The sequence below is a fragment of the Trichomycterus rosablanca genome, chromosome 20 (assembly GCF_030014385.1).
Source record: "Trichomycterus rosablanca isolate fTriRos1 chromosome 20, fTriRos1.hap1, whole genome shotgun sequence".
Classification (NCBI taxonomy): Eukaryota; Metazoa; Chordata; class Actinopteri; order Siluriformes; family Trichomycteridae; genus Trichomycterus; species Trichomycterus rosablanca.
The window spans coordinates 22,436,571-22,450,082 of NC_086007.1; the positions used below are offsets into that span (position 1 = coordinate 22,436,571).

The 13,512-nt window shown below is 41.0% G+C and overlaps 1 protein-coding gene across 4 annotated transcripts in view; it reads left to right on the top strand.

The window, feature by feature from the left end:
• synrg (synergin, gamma) overlaps nucleotides 1-13,512 on the top strand; it is a 31,750-nt gene that overhangs the window by 15,777 nt on the left and 2,461 nt on the right. For 2 of the 4 annotated variants that reach the window (XM_063016448.1, XM_063016450.1), the window contains 7 exons: nucleotides 6,682-7,194; nucleotides 8,129-8,289; nucleotides 9,407-9,460; nucleotides 9,598-9,694; nucleotides 10,310-10,458; nucleotides 10,858-10,968; nucleotides 12,874-12,906. In XM_063016448.1, the coding sequence (XP_062872518.1) occupies nucleotides 6,682-7,194; nucleotides 8,129-8,289; nucleotides 9,407-9,460; nucleotides 9,598-9,694; nucleotides 10,310-10,458; nucleotides 10,858-10,968; nucleotides 12,874-12,906 (1,118 nt within the window). The remainder of the gene's footprint in view (nucleotides 1-6,681; nucleotides 7,195-8,128; nucleotides 8,290-9,406; nucleotides 9,461-9,597; nucleotides 9,695-10,309; nucleotides 10,459-10,857; nucleotides 10,969-12,873; nucleotides 12,907-13,512) is intronic. The other 2 variants (XM_063016449.1, XM_063016451.1) reach the window with 1 other exon arrangement.

Sequence of the window (13,512 nt, forward strand, 5' to 3'; positions counted from 1 at the left end):
TTGGTTTTAGATTGAGTGGCTGAATCTTTTTGACATATCAAAGCTTGGCCCACTTTAACTTATTTATTTAATTTATTGCCAACCAGTGTTCATTTTCTTGTATTAACATACATTTCACACTATATGGTCAAATATATAAGGACACCCCTACTAATTATAAACCTATTGCTAAAAAGTGTATAAAATCAATTATATAAAATAAATACAACACCAGTTTTGTGGCTACAGTTTTATTAAGGCCTTAAAGCGGGGGCAGCAGGGTGGCTCGGTGGGTAGCACTGTCGCCTCACAGCAAGAATGTCCTGGGTTTGATTCCCAGGGGTGATTCTCCCCATGTCTGCATGGGTTTCCTCCCACGAATTTTGATTAGTCCAACATCAGTGCCTGACCTTACTATTTCTCTTTTAAGAGAATGGACACGCATTCCCACAGACACACTCCAAAATCTTGTGAAAAACCTTCCCAAAAGAGTGAAGGCTGTATTAGCCAGAGAAAGAAAGCAACTCCATATCACTGTTTTTTTTTGGTTTTAGAATTCAATGTCTAACAAGTTTATAGCCAGGTGTCCATATACTTCTGACCATATAGTGAATGTGTATTTTACCTATTTGGATTAACATGAGCTTTAATTTTATTATGTGTCAGTATTTGACTCAGATTAAGCTTAGTTTAGCATTGGCAGAATTAGTATCACGTATTATTTATATACAGTTCCCTATCTCTCTCACGATCACCACCACATGCGTAAGTGTCGCACTGGCCGAGGTGGACCACAGGCTAACACACCCTCCTCCAAGACCTGTGCACCCAACCAGGCTTTGTTTTACCAGAGTCATTTTGGTGGCCAAAACTCCTGTCCATTCCAACAACAAATCAACTTTAATAGACCTTTTTAAAAATGATCACGTCCCCTAATTCTTTCTGTCTTGTTTACTCTGGATTTATCTTATCATCCGTGGCTCATATTGTCCTATCATCATGCAATCATTACGCTGGTCTTATCATGATTACAGGCCTAGAAACACCAACAGCTTAATCAGCCCTTGATTGCACTGTGGGGGTGAAATACCAAAATCATTTAGCTTTAAATCAATGAAAATCATCTCTGCTTGTTTGGCTGTAGAACTCTTGTTTATATTGGCATGATCAGTGCATAAATGACGTAATGCTTTTCACTTCTGACACATGCCTGTGGTTACCAAGAGCTGAAACATAATTCTTTAGAATTTATATATTGATTTGCCAGAAATTTATACCCGAAGCTACTGGCAAGTAAGACAAAATGAGAACAATCATTTATTTCAGGGGTATGGTGGGGTCTGCTTGCTGGTGTGTGATAGCAACTTAGTCACAGAGTATAATCTAACAGGAGCATCACTAGGCTGGGAATAAGATAGCCTCAGGCTATCACCTTTTCTCTCCCTGTCCACAAAATTCATGCATTATTAGCTGGCACTTTAAGCCGAGCCACCTGCAGAGCCCGCAGTTGCAGCAGCAATAAGGAATCACTTTGACCATTCTCCCAAAAGACATAGCCAATCATGTCTGTGTAGACATTGGCCAGTCGATAGCACATCTGAGATTCAGGATAGTTCCTGCAAAAGTCAGTTAACACATAAACCGACACTGTATTCTGTTTTCACCATGAAATTGGCATTTATACTCTGGAACTCTGGTTTGTACTAGTGTTAGCGTAAATCCCTAAATGGGAACTTAATCGACCAATAGCCAGTGTGCAAATTCCTTAACCATGGCCTAATTTTGAAAGTATTTAGATTTAGAGTTTTCCAGTACTTGAACTATGTTCTAGACATCTCACTTACCTCTGACAAGACAGTATTTATCAAAAATCATGGTTCCTCCTCTTGTAGGGGACGTTCTGGTTTCAATGCAGTACATAAGAGCCTCCGACAGGCACGGTTCAATTTTATATTTCTTTTGTTTGCCACAATTTGTGCCTGCTTTGGCGATTTGTGAAATTGACAAGAAAGCAGTAAGACATTTGATAGCTTATGTTCATGGACAAAAATGTATCTGTGCTCCATTAATAGTGTATTTTTATTACAGGAATATATACTCCTATTTATTTTTCATATTAGTAGACTTGAACGATGCTTCGAATTGTGCTCGTTATATGTGTACGATCACATATTCTGATTATTTATGCTAAATGTATTTGGGGTTTTTTGTTTGTTTGGATTGACGGATGTAGCCCGTATTACATCTGGGATGAAATAAGGTCCTGCTAAGAGCATGTGCACAGGAGTTCTTAACATACTGTTGGTAAGAGAACAAGGATTCTGTCTCTTTAGCTCTGTCCTGTACCTGGCTCTCAAACGCCAGCTGCTCTGATTGGTTAGTCCCCTGTTTACTTTCGACCCTTTGAGTACCTGGTGCCAGAATCTCATTGTTTTGCTTTGATTTGTTGTCTTCTGGGTCAGAATGGTCTTAATAAGATAGTTTGGGAAATGCTGAGGAAGATTTTGGCTTGAGGGTGGGTGGGAACTGAGGCTCTGGTTGAATTCTACAAACTAATCACGCTGCACCAAGCTGGAACTCAAATTGATAACTGCAGTTAAAGCAGATCGCATTCTAATACACTAAATTAATTAGTGTACTACTAATGGTGTAGTTACACGATATGTAGCACACATTGCATTGTAGTTTGGGATGCTACGGTAAAATCATGTTTGCTGTCCTCCTTTAGAAAGGATGCAAAAAAAATAGACCAGAAATCAAAAACGAAATCAAATAATGATTCTGTTTCTAAAATACACTGTATGGCCAGTAATATTTGGACACCTGACCATTATGAGCGTTAACCTTTAAGCTTTTACTCCTCTTTAACTCCCAATCTAGTCATTACCAATTCCTTGTTATGAAACCCCTCTGCCGCTTGCACAACTCCCAGTCTGATCAAGGAGAGCTGGCTCGGCAGCCACTTCTTATCACCCGCCAGTGTTGGGTTTTTACACAAAGCCATACAGTGTATGGAGAGCAACACTAGTGACACCCAACTTGTGCATGATCCTGGGCCAGTCCCAGAGATTGTGTATTGCAGCAACAGGGAAACGAACTCAGCCAACATTTCCTTCCTCAGACATGCCCGATTGTGTTTGTGTGGACGCCCAGCCAGGTCGATGGTCAGTGGTGTGCTTGCACGTTAGACAGCTGCGGCACCCAAGCACCCTCTAGGGGTCTGTTGGAATTCAGGCCAATTAGTAAAATGAATATTTTCATGGCCATATCTTCCATTTGTGTATAAATCACTAAGGTTAAGGACCAAATTTATCTGTGGGTCCACATTCAGCCCAACAGAAAAAAGGCCTATCCCAAATCGTTGATGAATGTACAACCATGAAGTGAATTTTATATACTGGTTCTGTCTGAAACACCTGAACTTCGGTCTAGACTTGACTTGCGTACTTCAAGTTGAGAATGAGTTTTGCATTTGCTGAGCAGGTTTAAAAAAAAAAAAAAAAAGCTATGGGGAATGTTGTTCTTAATTTGGCCCATGCACATAGCCATCATTTTTAACGACTTTCCCCAGACACCGAATCTCATTAAGAGAATGCTGGCAACCTGCAAGACTAGATTACATGAATAATAAGTTCAGTCCTGGATTACCAACATGCAAAAAGGTGTTATTTTGAGGAAACGGTACTCAGGTTCCCAAAGGGTCTGCAAATCTGCCTAAAACTTGTACTTTGATTCGCCTTTTACCTGTGCTTAAGTGTTCTGAATGACTCTTACTTTGTTGCTTTCTCTTGTTTTAGCACAACTAGAATGTGTCTTTAAACTACAGTAACATTTTAGTCTGTGAACGTGCCTTCTCAATTTTGGGTCCTGCATTCGGTTTTGGGATTCTTTAATTCATTTCTTTGTTTTCTTTAACATTCCTGCCTCTGTTCTCCCTTTCGCCCAACTGTGCATGCCTTTGTATTCTTCTAATGATACAGATAAGAGACTTTTTCAGTGTTTGGCAAAGCTCTTGTAACAACAAACCTTTTTGTGATCTATCTTTCTCTCTCTGCCAATGTTGTCGTAATAAATATGAATGATGGTGTAGCGGAAACGTGTGCAGTCTTCATTTTTCCTTTTCCTTTTTCTTCTTTCTTTCTCCTGCCAGCGTACAAGCGTTCCTTGCTTTCCACACTAGCTTAGTTATGTAGAAAAGCACTGTGCAAGTGCCTTGTCAATTTCACAAATTGTTTAAGGAGGCAGTCGGGTCAAACAACTGAATTACTTAATGAGTAGTGAATTCATTGGTGCTTTTGATTAGGTGACGAGTACATATTATAAACATGATGCAAACGTTTAAAAACCTTGGTCATTCCATGTATTGCTGATTTTTCTGAGAGAAAATAAGCTAACACATTGTCTAAAGGGAACAAATGTAAACATGTCGTTTTTCTGCACATTTTTAACATACTGCAATAACTAAATAAATAAGTTCCCCAATTTCTTAAGATCTCTAATACCCTGTCATTGGAATCATGCCGGCAGAGGAGGGCTGACTTTATCACACGCCCCCTTCCTTACCCCCATTATTCACCTGCTCAAAGCTGCATTGCATTTGGAGAGACACTAAGCACTCCAGATTATCCATTGCTAGTGCATGCACCGCAACCAGACATCAAAAGGCGCCACTAAACTGTGCTATACTGCAATGTTGAATTTTTAATCCTTTTCCTGCTATACAGACACAGCCTGCGTGTAGACCCCCAGGTGGTCAATAGCACAGCTGAGATTTATAGTCGCTGTGTCACCCGAGCGCCCCTAAAAAGGAACATTAAATGTGACAAAGCTTTTGTACATGCCACATTTAATGTTTTCTTTTTGCCTGTATAACTGGTGACTGTGCAGAAATTATTGTTGTTACATCAGAACCGCAGAAACGTGACCTCTTCTGTCTGGTTGCGGTACCTGGACTAGTGGTGTATAATTCATTAAAGACAAAATATGACCCTCCGTACACAATACAGCTCTCTATGGGAAAACCACTGCTGGAAGGTGCCTGTGCACGTGTTGCTGAATGTAGCCAAGAAAAAAGGAGACAAACAGCAAACAAACAAAAGCAAAATCCTAAATGTATCACTTTGTGATCTGGTAAATAAAAGGTTGTGATTATTATTGCCATTAACTTAGATAAAATGTATATAAACCATTTAATTGGGCATCTTTGGAACTTGTATGTCTTTTATGAAGCTTCCTAGAGCAGGATGAGTCGCGAGCTGAAAAAAATGGGTTGCTGAGAAAAATAATTAAATAATAATTAGATAAACTTGTACATGGACACCCTCTTGTGAAGGCTTAACGTTACATCTTGTAAACCGCAGTTGGAGCAGATTGTACAGAGAGTAAGATGTGTTGCCTGTGTTACCCTGTCCTAGATTTTCCATATTAAACAATATTTGAAAGGAAAAACACCTCCAGTTGCATTGCAAAGACTTGTAAACATCCACAAGAGGTAAGCTCATGGATCTACAAATCATCTGCAACAGGTCCAATGATAAGGCAGGTAAGAGAGATGCAGGGTGATCTGAAAACAGCAGGAGCAACAGTTACATATAACAATAAGCAATGAGCTGCACCACAATTATTGTTGTTCCGAAAACCCACAGCAAACTACTTTGCTTGAAAAAGAAAGACAGAAATGTGCATCAAGGTGCTGTCAATTCTCCTCAAATGCTGTCAATTATTTTCAATTCATGGTGTTTCACCAAATTACGTGAACTTAGCTATGGGGGGGGGGGGGGGTTGCATCAGGAAGGGCATCTGGTGTAAAAACGGTGCCAAATCAATTATGTGGACGAATGATCTGCATGGCCTAGCCAGTCTCCTGACTTCTCCTGATCCTGTTAAAAATTGATGGGGCATTTTTGAATTGCATGTCCAGCTGGGGGACCAAATGGAACTGGGGATTTTGTTATTTTCTAGAAAACGGGAATAAGGATCAAAATTTTTTCACTACAATTTAGATTCAAGTGGCACTAGACCTGGGAACTGTGCTACATCTTATTATTCACTCTGTTGCACTGGCATTTTAGTGACACCCCGAAGAGGCCAGCAGTGGGTGAAGTGAATACCATTGACCTCTTCTCTGGTGGTGTAACCTTTTGTGTACATGTGATTTAAACGTGGCAGCCATCGAAACCAGAATAACAAGCTGATTTTAATCCAAAGCACTGACTCCCCTTTTAAGAGACATTTCGTCACATTTTCCTCCCAATCTTGTGGAATGCCACCTGTAAAATTGGAGGTCCAAGCAGCAACAAACAAAAGAGCAACTTCATAATAATAGTTTTTTTTTTAATGTCATGACCTGAAATCACATGGTCAAGTATCTTTATTTAAAAAAAATATATTACAATGAGGTGCACTAATGCACTACTGTTTGTCAAACACAGCTGGAGTCCTAAATTAGTCTCTGCAACAGCGGTAAGTACTGTGGTTGAGGTGTCGACATGAGCAGCAGAGGAATACAGAAAGCAAATCATGTTGCTTTGTACATATTTAAACTCTTTATTGGAATCCGCTTCTGTCCAGAATGAAGAAGCAGTTGTGGGAAACGTGATAGGGATAATTACAGTCACCCAAATAACAATAAATACTCAATTGAGGTAGGTTCTACTTTTTCACAAATTGGAAAACCATCCATATTTCCTGTTGTCATTCCAGACGCAGACGACATGAAGTTTGACCCCTTCGGGAGCACTTCAAGTGGTGGCCCAGCCACCAACGACAGGTCGGACAAAGACGACACATCCTCAGTTCAGAGCACCAAACTGCCCGTGCTGCACTCCTCCGCCGTCCTCCACAAGAAAGAGACTTCTTTCGGAAGCTCCGAGAACGTAACCCACACCACACTGGCTAAAGTCACCACGTTCCCCATCGAAGATTCCGGGTTTGCTGACTTCGCCGACTTCAGCTCCGCTCGCCCAGCGGCCGGAGGAGACCACACCAACAATGACTTTGGCGACTTCGCCAGCACCGTTTCCGAGAAATCAGATTCAGTGGAAACGGGCCTTGAGGGAACCCAGTCTGAAGTGTCTGATGATTTTGGAGCGTTCCAGGCTGATAAGCCTAAATTTGGGAAATCTGACTTTTTGAAAGCCAGCGCTCAGCCCAAAGTCAAATCCAGTGAGGAGATGATCAAGAACGAGCTCGCCACCTTTGATTTGTCGGTGCAAGGTGAGTAAAAGTGCTTTTAGGTGCAGGTTTTGGACACCCCTCTTTAAAACCTAAATCCCAAACACAGAAACCCTCCATACCAGATTCGAAAACCTAGTAGAGAGGATCCTAATAAGACATTTAACTTATAAGGCAGATTTTTCAGATACACTACTTAGACTGATTATGTCAATGCAGTTTTCACTTACTAAACTAACACAGTTAGCTTCAAGCCATTCAAACCAATGGGCTGAGCGACAAAACCCACTACCATGCCAGCTAACATCTCCCTCTGTGTTCCGAAAGCGGTTACTTTGTCACTGACAAGTCCAAATTTGCAAATAAATGACACTTGTTGCCACTATATTGCTGTAATGGTAATTTTTTACTGGGATTGCCTTCACCGCTTCCTTCACCGCTAAGGAAGCATCTATTCAGTCAGATTATTGCTTCGAAATAAGGCACCTCAGTAGGCAGCATTTTAAGGCATCAAAGAATTCGGACAGCCTTCTTCTCAGGAGCATGTAGGATGACGCAAAATGCGTCTATGTAGAGAGATCACTTTGTTTTCGGACAGACCCATTGCAGATAAAGATCTAGTATTATGTGCTACACCTTTTCTTGAAGTGTAACCAGTCTGCTGGCCCAATCACTGTCCTTATTACATCATACTGGAGCACTCCCACTTCTCTCTAAATGTGTGTGGATGTTTGCTTGTTTTTATGCATGCACTTCCCATCTCTGTGTGTAACCTGATAAATAATTCATACCTACAGTGCCAAGATGATGCTTTTCTCCATTATTATCATTTGATGCAAATCAGCTGTTTGTAGTTTCTTTCTTTTTATGGTTGAATTGACAACAACAAATTCTGAGCTGAAAGGTTCAATTATGGTAAAACAGTAATTCAGACATCATTAATAAGATTTACATGTGCATTTATTTGTGTCTGCAGGTTCTCATAAGCGCAGCCACAGTCTAGGAGAGAAGGAGATCTGTTCCACACCTTCTCCGGCTCCCGAGCAGCTTTTCCGTGACCGCTCCAACACCTTAAATGAGAAACCTGCACTGCCAGTCATCCGGGACAAATACAAGGACCTCACAGGCGAGGTCGAGGTCAGAACCGCTCCCTCTCTCTTTTATTTTTACTTTGACTCTGAATTAACACCAGATGCTTTAGGAAACGGTGTATTCATGACTCATGGTCATAGACTCACAGAGATGGTGGTGTGACCAAAATTTAATCCACAACCTACGTGCCTACGTTTTAAACCAGTGTTGATATAAATATGGAGAGCTGAACAGTTCTGATTTCAAACAGTTCAGCCTGACCAGAGTGGCAGTTTGGAGTAGTCAGTCCTTCAATATGCATGTTTATCCCTGGAATCCCAGGAAAATATGACAAGACATGCCAAACTCTTGACAGACAATGATAACAGACGGGGGTTTGAACCCATGACCAAAGAAGCCTGTATATTATGTTATATTCTAGCTCATTTTTAATCAGGTTTGAGGTGGGTCCAGTGCCAAGGCAGGAAGGAATACACCCCAGACAAGGTGTCTTACCATTATTCACCAACTCCCTTTCTTATACCTAGGGCCAATTTACAGCAGCCAATCTACACATTTACATGTTCCATCTGAGTGCTCGGCTGTGCTTCTATGTGGACAAGAGGAGAACATGACAAAGTCCAGATATCAGCTAAGCACACAGATACTAGGGCTGCCTCACAGCTCCAGATTTTGGAGCTCTATCCTCCAGGTCTCTTTCTAGTTCTTAAAACAGTGAATTAAAATAGGTTAATTAGATTTATTTTGAATAAAAGTATGACAATGTGATGACCCACAATGCCCAGTTTTTTCATGATACAGCAGATACTGAAAATACTGTTAGGCAAAATTTATTTTTGTATTCTTTTATGACTGATATGCAGAAGATAGTGACAACAATGCATCCCATAATACACTTATGTTTATTCTTAGTTGTCTCAGATCGGGTTTGATTTCTTTATTACTTTAATCAAGTTTTACTGAGTTGATACACTGTGAGATGTGACTGGTCTGTTCTCACCAGCCCGCCACCCCGATCCCAAACATAAAACACACATTACTGATGTAAAAGCAGTGGAGTTAAATGACCCTAGAGTATAATATTTCTTTAACTACATTGTCATGATGATCATTACTGTTCCATTTCTTCCTCCCTCTCACTGAATGACTCTTTTTGACTCAGGAGAGCGAGCGCTATGCATATGAATGGCAGAGGTGCTTGGAGAGTGCTCTACAGGTAATACTACACCCACAATCCTCAGCTCTAAAAGCGACCCAGACTTTGGAGAGCCAAGTTCATCTTTGTTTTGTTTTTTTTCTTCGTCTTTCATTGTATCTTTACCTCCTCTGTGCGTCTTCACTTTCGCTCTGCAGGTGATCACTACGGCCAACAACACCCTTAATGGCATCAGCAGCTCCACCGTGTGCACTGAGGTCATCCAGTCAGCACAGGGCATGGAATACCTGCTGGGTGAGACTGACTTTTTTTGTAGTGGTCAATAATATTATTCTCCAAATCTTCTCTTCCTTTTTTAACTACAGATCTAGGCCCTATTTACCTCTTAGTATTGAGACTACTACTCTGTAAGAGATGGAGTCTGTGCATGTAAAGAATGAATTTTCTTATCCTTACCAGGGCCAATAATTGTGGAGGGGACTGTGATCTAACTTCTCAGTCTCAGTGCTGCAGTAGCTTGCACAGTAAACATGACTGCATTAGTTAAGCTGGAACATTTACCAGTGCTTCTGTAGCACACACAGGCCATCAGGACCCGACTGTGCCTTGATATATTCTTGTTTCTAGGATCGAAGCTTGCTTCTGTACAAAAGCATTCTGCTACAGACATTAAAACTATCGCAGTACTGCATCAGCACCTCATTAGCACTTAGTCCAGCCCTGACAAATAAGCTGCTCTTAGGATGCACCAAGCCTCAGTTTATTTTCCCTGGTTAATTAACACCCACCAACTCCTAACCTTCAGATTCCGTTGACCACAGAAAAAAGATGCCAGCTAAGCTTAATTCGACAGCACTTTAATAATATTTATTGTGTGTTTTTCTTTCTCTACGTGTGTGTGCGTATTAGGTGTAGTCGAGGTGTACCGTGTGGCCAGGCGGGTGGAGCTGGGTATCAAGGCCACGGCTGTGTGCTCGGAGAAGCTACAGGAGCTGCTGAAGGACATCAGTCGTGTGTGGAACAACCTGATGGGATTTATGTCTCTGTCCAACCTCACAGTGAGTCCTTTCACAATTTGCTTTTGCCATGCTGCAGCTTGAAACTGAGTTCATCAATAATGGGGTGGGGAGTTTATTAGTAATAGGATGGGAGTCCATCAACGATGGGGTGGGTAGTGAACAGCCATTAATAAAAGTTGCAATTTCCTCACTGTTTCATCACTGTTGTTTGGGAAACATTGTAGTTCACTAATGCTACATTCAGAGGTTGATTGTGTGTGGATAGAAGATGCCTTGTTTTTTTCTGTCTGATGTTTTTCTCCTGGCAGTACATCGATTGGTAGGGTTGGTAATTTCAGTGCAGTCTGAGAGTTAAAACCAGAAATATAACACTTATTGAAGAAGGCACAGTTTTTTATTTATTGTGTGTGTGTGTGTGTGTGTGCGTGTGTTTTCCAGCCTGATGAGAGCTCTCTGGACTTCTCATCCTGTATCCTGAGGCATGGCATTAAGAATGCGAAGGAGCTGGCCTGTGGAGTGTGTCTGCTTAACGTGGACTCTCGCAGCAAGGTCTGTAACTCACACACTTTGTCTTTTTGCTTTGTTGCACTTGATTTTTATAATTCATTTTAGGTTTCTGCCCAATGTGCGGCTGCTTGCCTAAGCTCAGAGCCTGCCAGCACTGGGCTTGGTCTTTGAGGATGTAGCTACACGTACCTTCTCACATACAAAAGGACATGACTGACCCTGCTTAACTTACTTTACTTGGTTGCTTTACAGAAGGTGGAGAACACGTTTGGACGGCTGTTTAAAAAAGTATGACTCCCTGATCTCTGACTTTAAACATTTTCGGTGCACTTGTTGTGGGCTTTAAAAAGGGGGTCATAGTTTGTGGTGCCAAAATGTCCAGCTCTCCTTCTTCCTATAGCTGCTGCCAGTTAGATGGAAACTTATTCTCTCTCAATTAATTGGCTCTTTTGTCGTTCGACAGGCTGCTTGTTGAACAAATCTGAGGTTTAGGGACTCTCACTTACATTTTGGCAGGAAAACTGGTTTAAGCAATGCTAATGTGGCTAAATAGCTTTAATGTGGTCAGTTTTTTGTGCATCACTAATCCTCCTCCATACAGTCTGACCATTGTGATTTTTACTTTGCTGTTGTCATGCTAATATGCATGCTTTTTTTATTTTTAGCCACATTAGCATTGCTGCAAGAATATGGCAACCAGGTGGTGTCTAAACTAACATTTTATTTTCCATTCTTTTTCTCTTCGCTACCCTCAGTCCTGTCAATTATATTACTGGCTGAACTGGCTGAGGGGTTAAGAGGACAGGATGTGTCCTACACATCTATCTTTATTACCATTGTTCATTTCCTGAGACCTTGTAGTAATGGGCATTTTAAAACTTACTAATAAGAGTGATGGTTGTTATAGGGCGCATTCACATGAGAATGCCAACTGTGACGTTATTTTCTATGGAGTGGCCATGCACTTTTGCCACATTGGCCTCGCAATTTTTGCGCTTGTCGTGGCGTTCAAAGTTCACCTGAATGAACTTTGACCCAGTTTACCACAGACCTTTTCAAGTGCCTCCAATGAGACCAACTGTTTGATATGAGGCGGTAAAAGCGACAGTACAAACAGTGCTTAACGTGAACAAAGCTTAACGTGACCCATTGTTTTAAAACAACGTCCAAGACCTCATGAGCAGTAATAATTAAGAGAATTTTAGTGTTCCTGTGTCGTTCATGTTTTTTAGACTCTCGGAAAAGCTAATTCTCACAATTTCTCAGCACCCCGAGCTGTAACACAAGTTTAAAAGTGAAACGGTGAGGAAAATACAGCTAAACATAGATGTATGTGGACTCTTTCAGAGTGGATTTGACGGTTATTCCACACAAATGCAGATTCGTCTCATATTTGCACTTTGGTGACGTTTTACCGTACAGCTCAAGCCAAGCGCTGAACAAAGCAGCAGTTTCAACTCAACTGTCAGCCTGGCTTTAACAGATTACCGCTTTCATGATTAGTGTTGAAGTGTTCAGGATATGGGTTGCCTGTTATTTTGAAGGTGAAGGTGTTCTCTGTGGGGCTGTAAGGGATTTCACCGGGATTTGGTTGCTTTACTTGGCTTACTTTGGGATCAGCTTGCTAGGGCTATGACATTAACCTGCTACATCTTCATGAATGGAAAACTTCTGGCGATATTTTTATGGTCTTTAAAGAAGTGGAAGCAGCTCCATACACAGAAGGGTTTGATGGACTGCAGGTTGTGAAACCAGGATTAAAATGATTTCCACTTTGAGCCACAGTAGAATATGGTCGGAATCATTTTATTCTTCGTACGTTTTCCCATTACTGGAAGATCTAAAGGTGGTGGGAAGAGATGAACACTGGGCTTCTTGCTGCTGAACTGTTCTTCTCAGTCTCAGAGCTTCCGAGTTAGTTCCTGACACTGTTTATGCTACTTGCAGGCACCAACAAAAGATACTGGCGTGATATTAAGGGTAAATATTGTGCTTTATTTATTATTCCAGAGATTTGCCACATTGTTATACATAATCTGTGTGTAAATGTTGACCGCAGTGCCCTGACTACATAGCTGACATTTCAGATCATAATATATTGTGTGTTATTGGTTTGTGTAACAAATATATGCAATATTTCCTCTAAAATCATTTTTTTATGTAGTCTTTATATGTAGGAGTCCGTGATTCACCACTCATGACTCATTTCTCTTCACGTCCAGCACAGACAGTTTCACCAGGAATGCAAATCCTTTATCTGCATAGCGAATGCGCTCTCGTACAGAGCTGCAGCTGTGGCTTTCAAAAATAGGACACTTTCAGTGTGCGCAATCATCATAAGATTTTCATTTTCCGCCTGCATTTATATACACTGTGGGTGGAAAAATCAGATCATTTGTGTTGCACGACTATGATTGTATGATTGTAATTCTAGAAAATCGTCTAGATCAACCAGTGTCAATCATGTTAAAGATTGGTCATACACTATATGATCAAAAGTATGTGGACACCCCTTTTAATTAATACGTTTTGGTGCTTTAGTACACCCGTTGCTTTCCTGTTCCTGCGTGACCGTGCCCTTGTGTA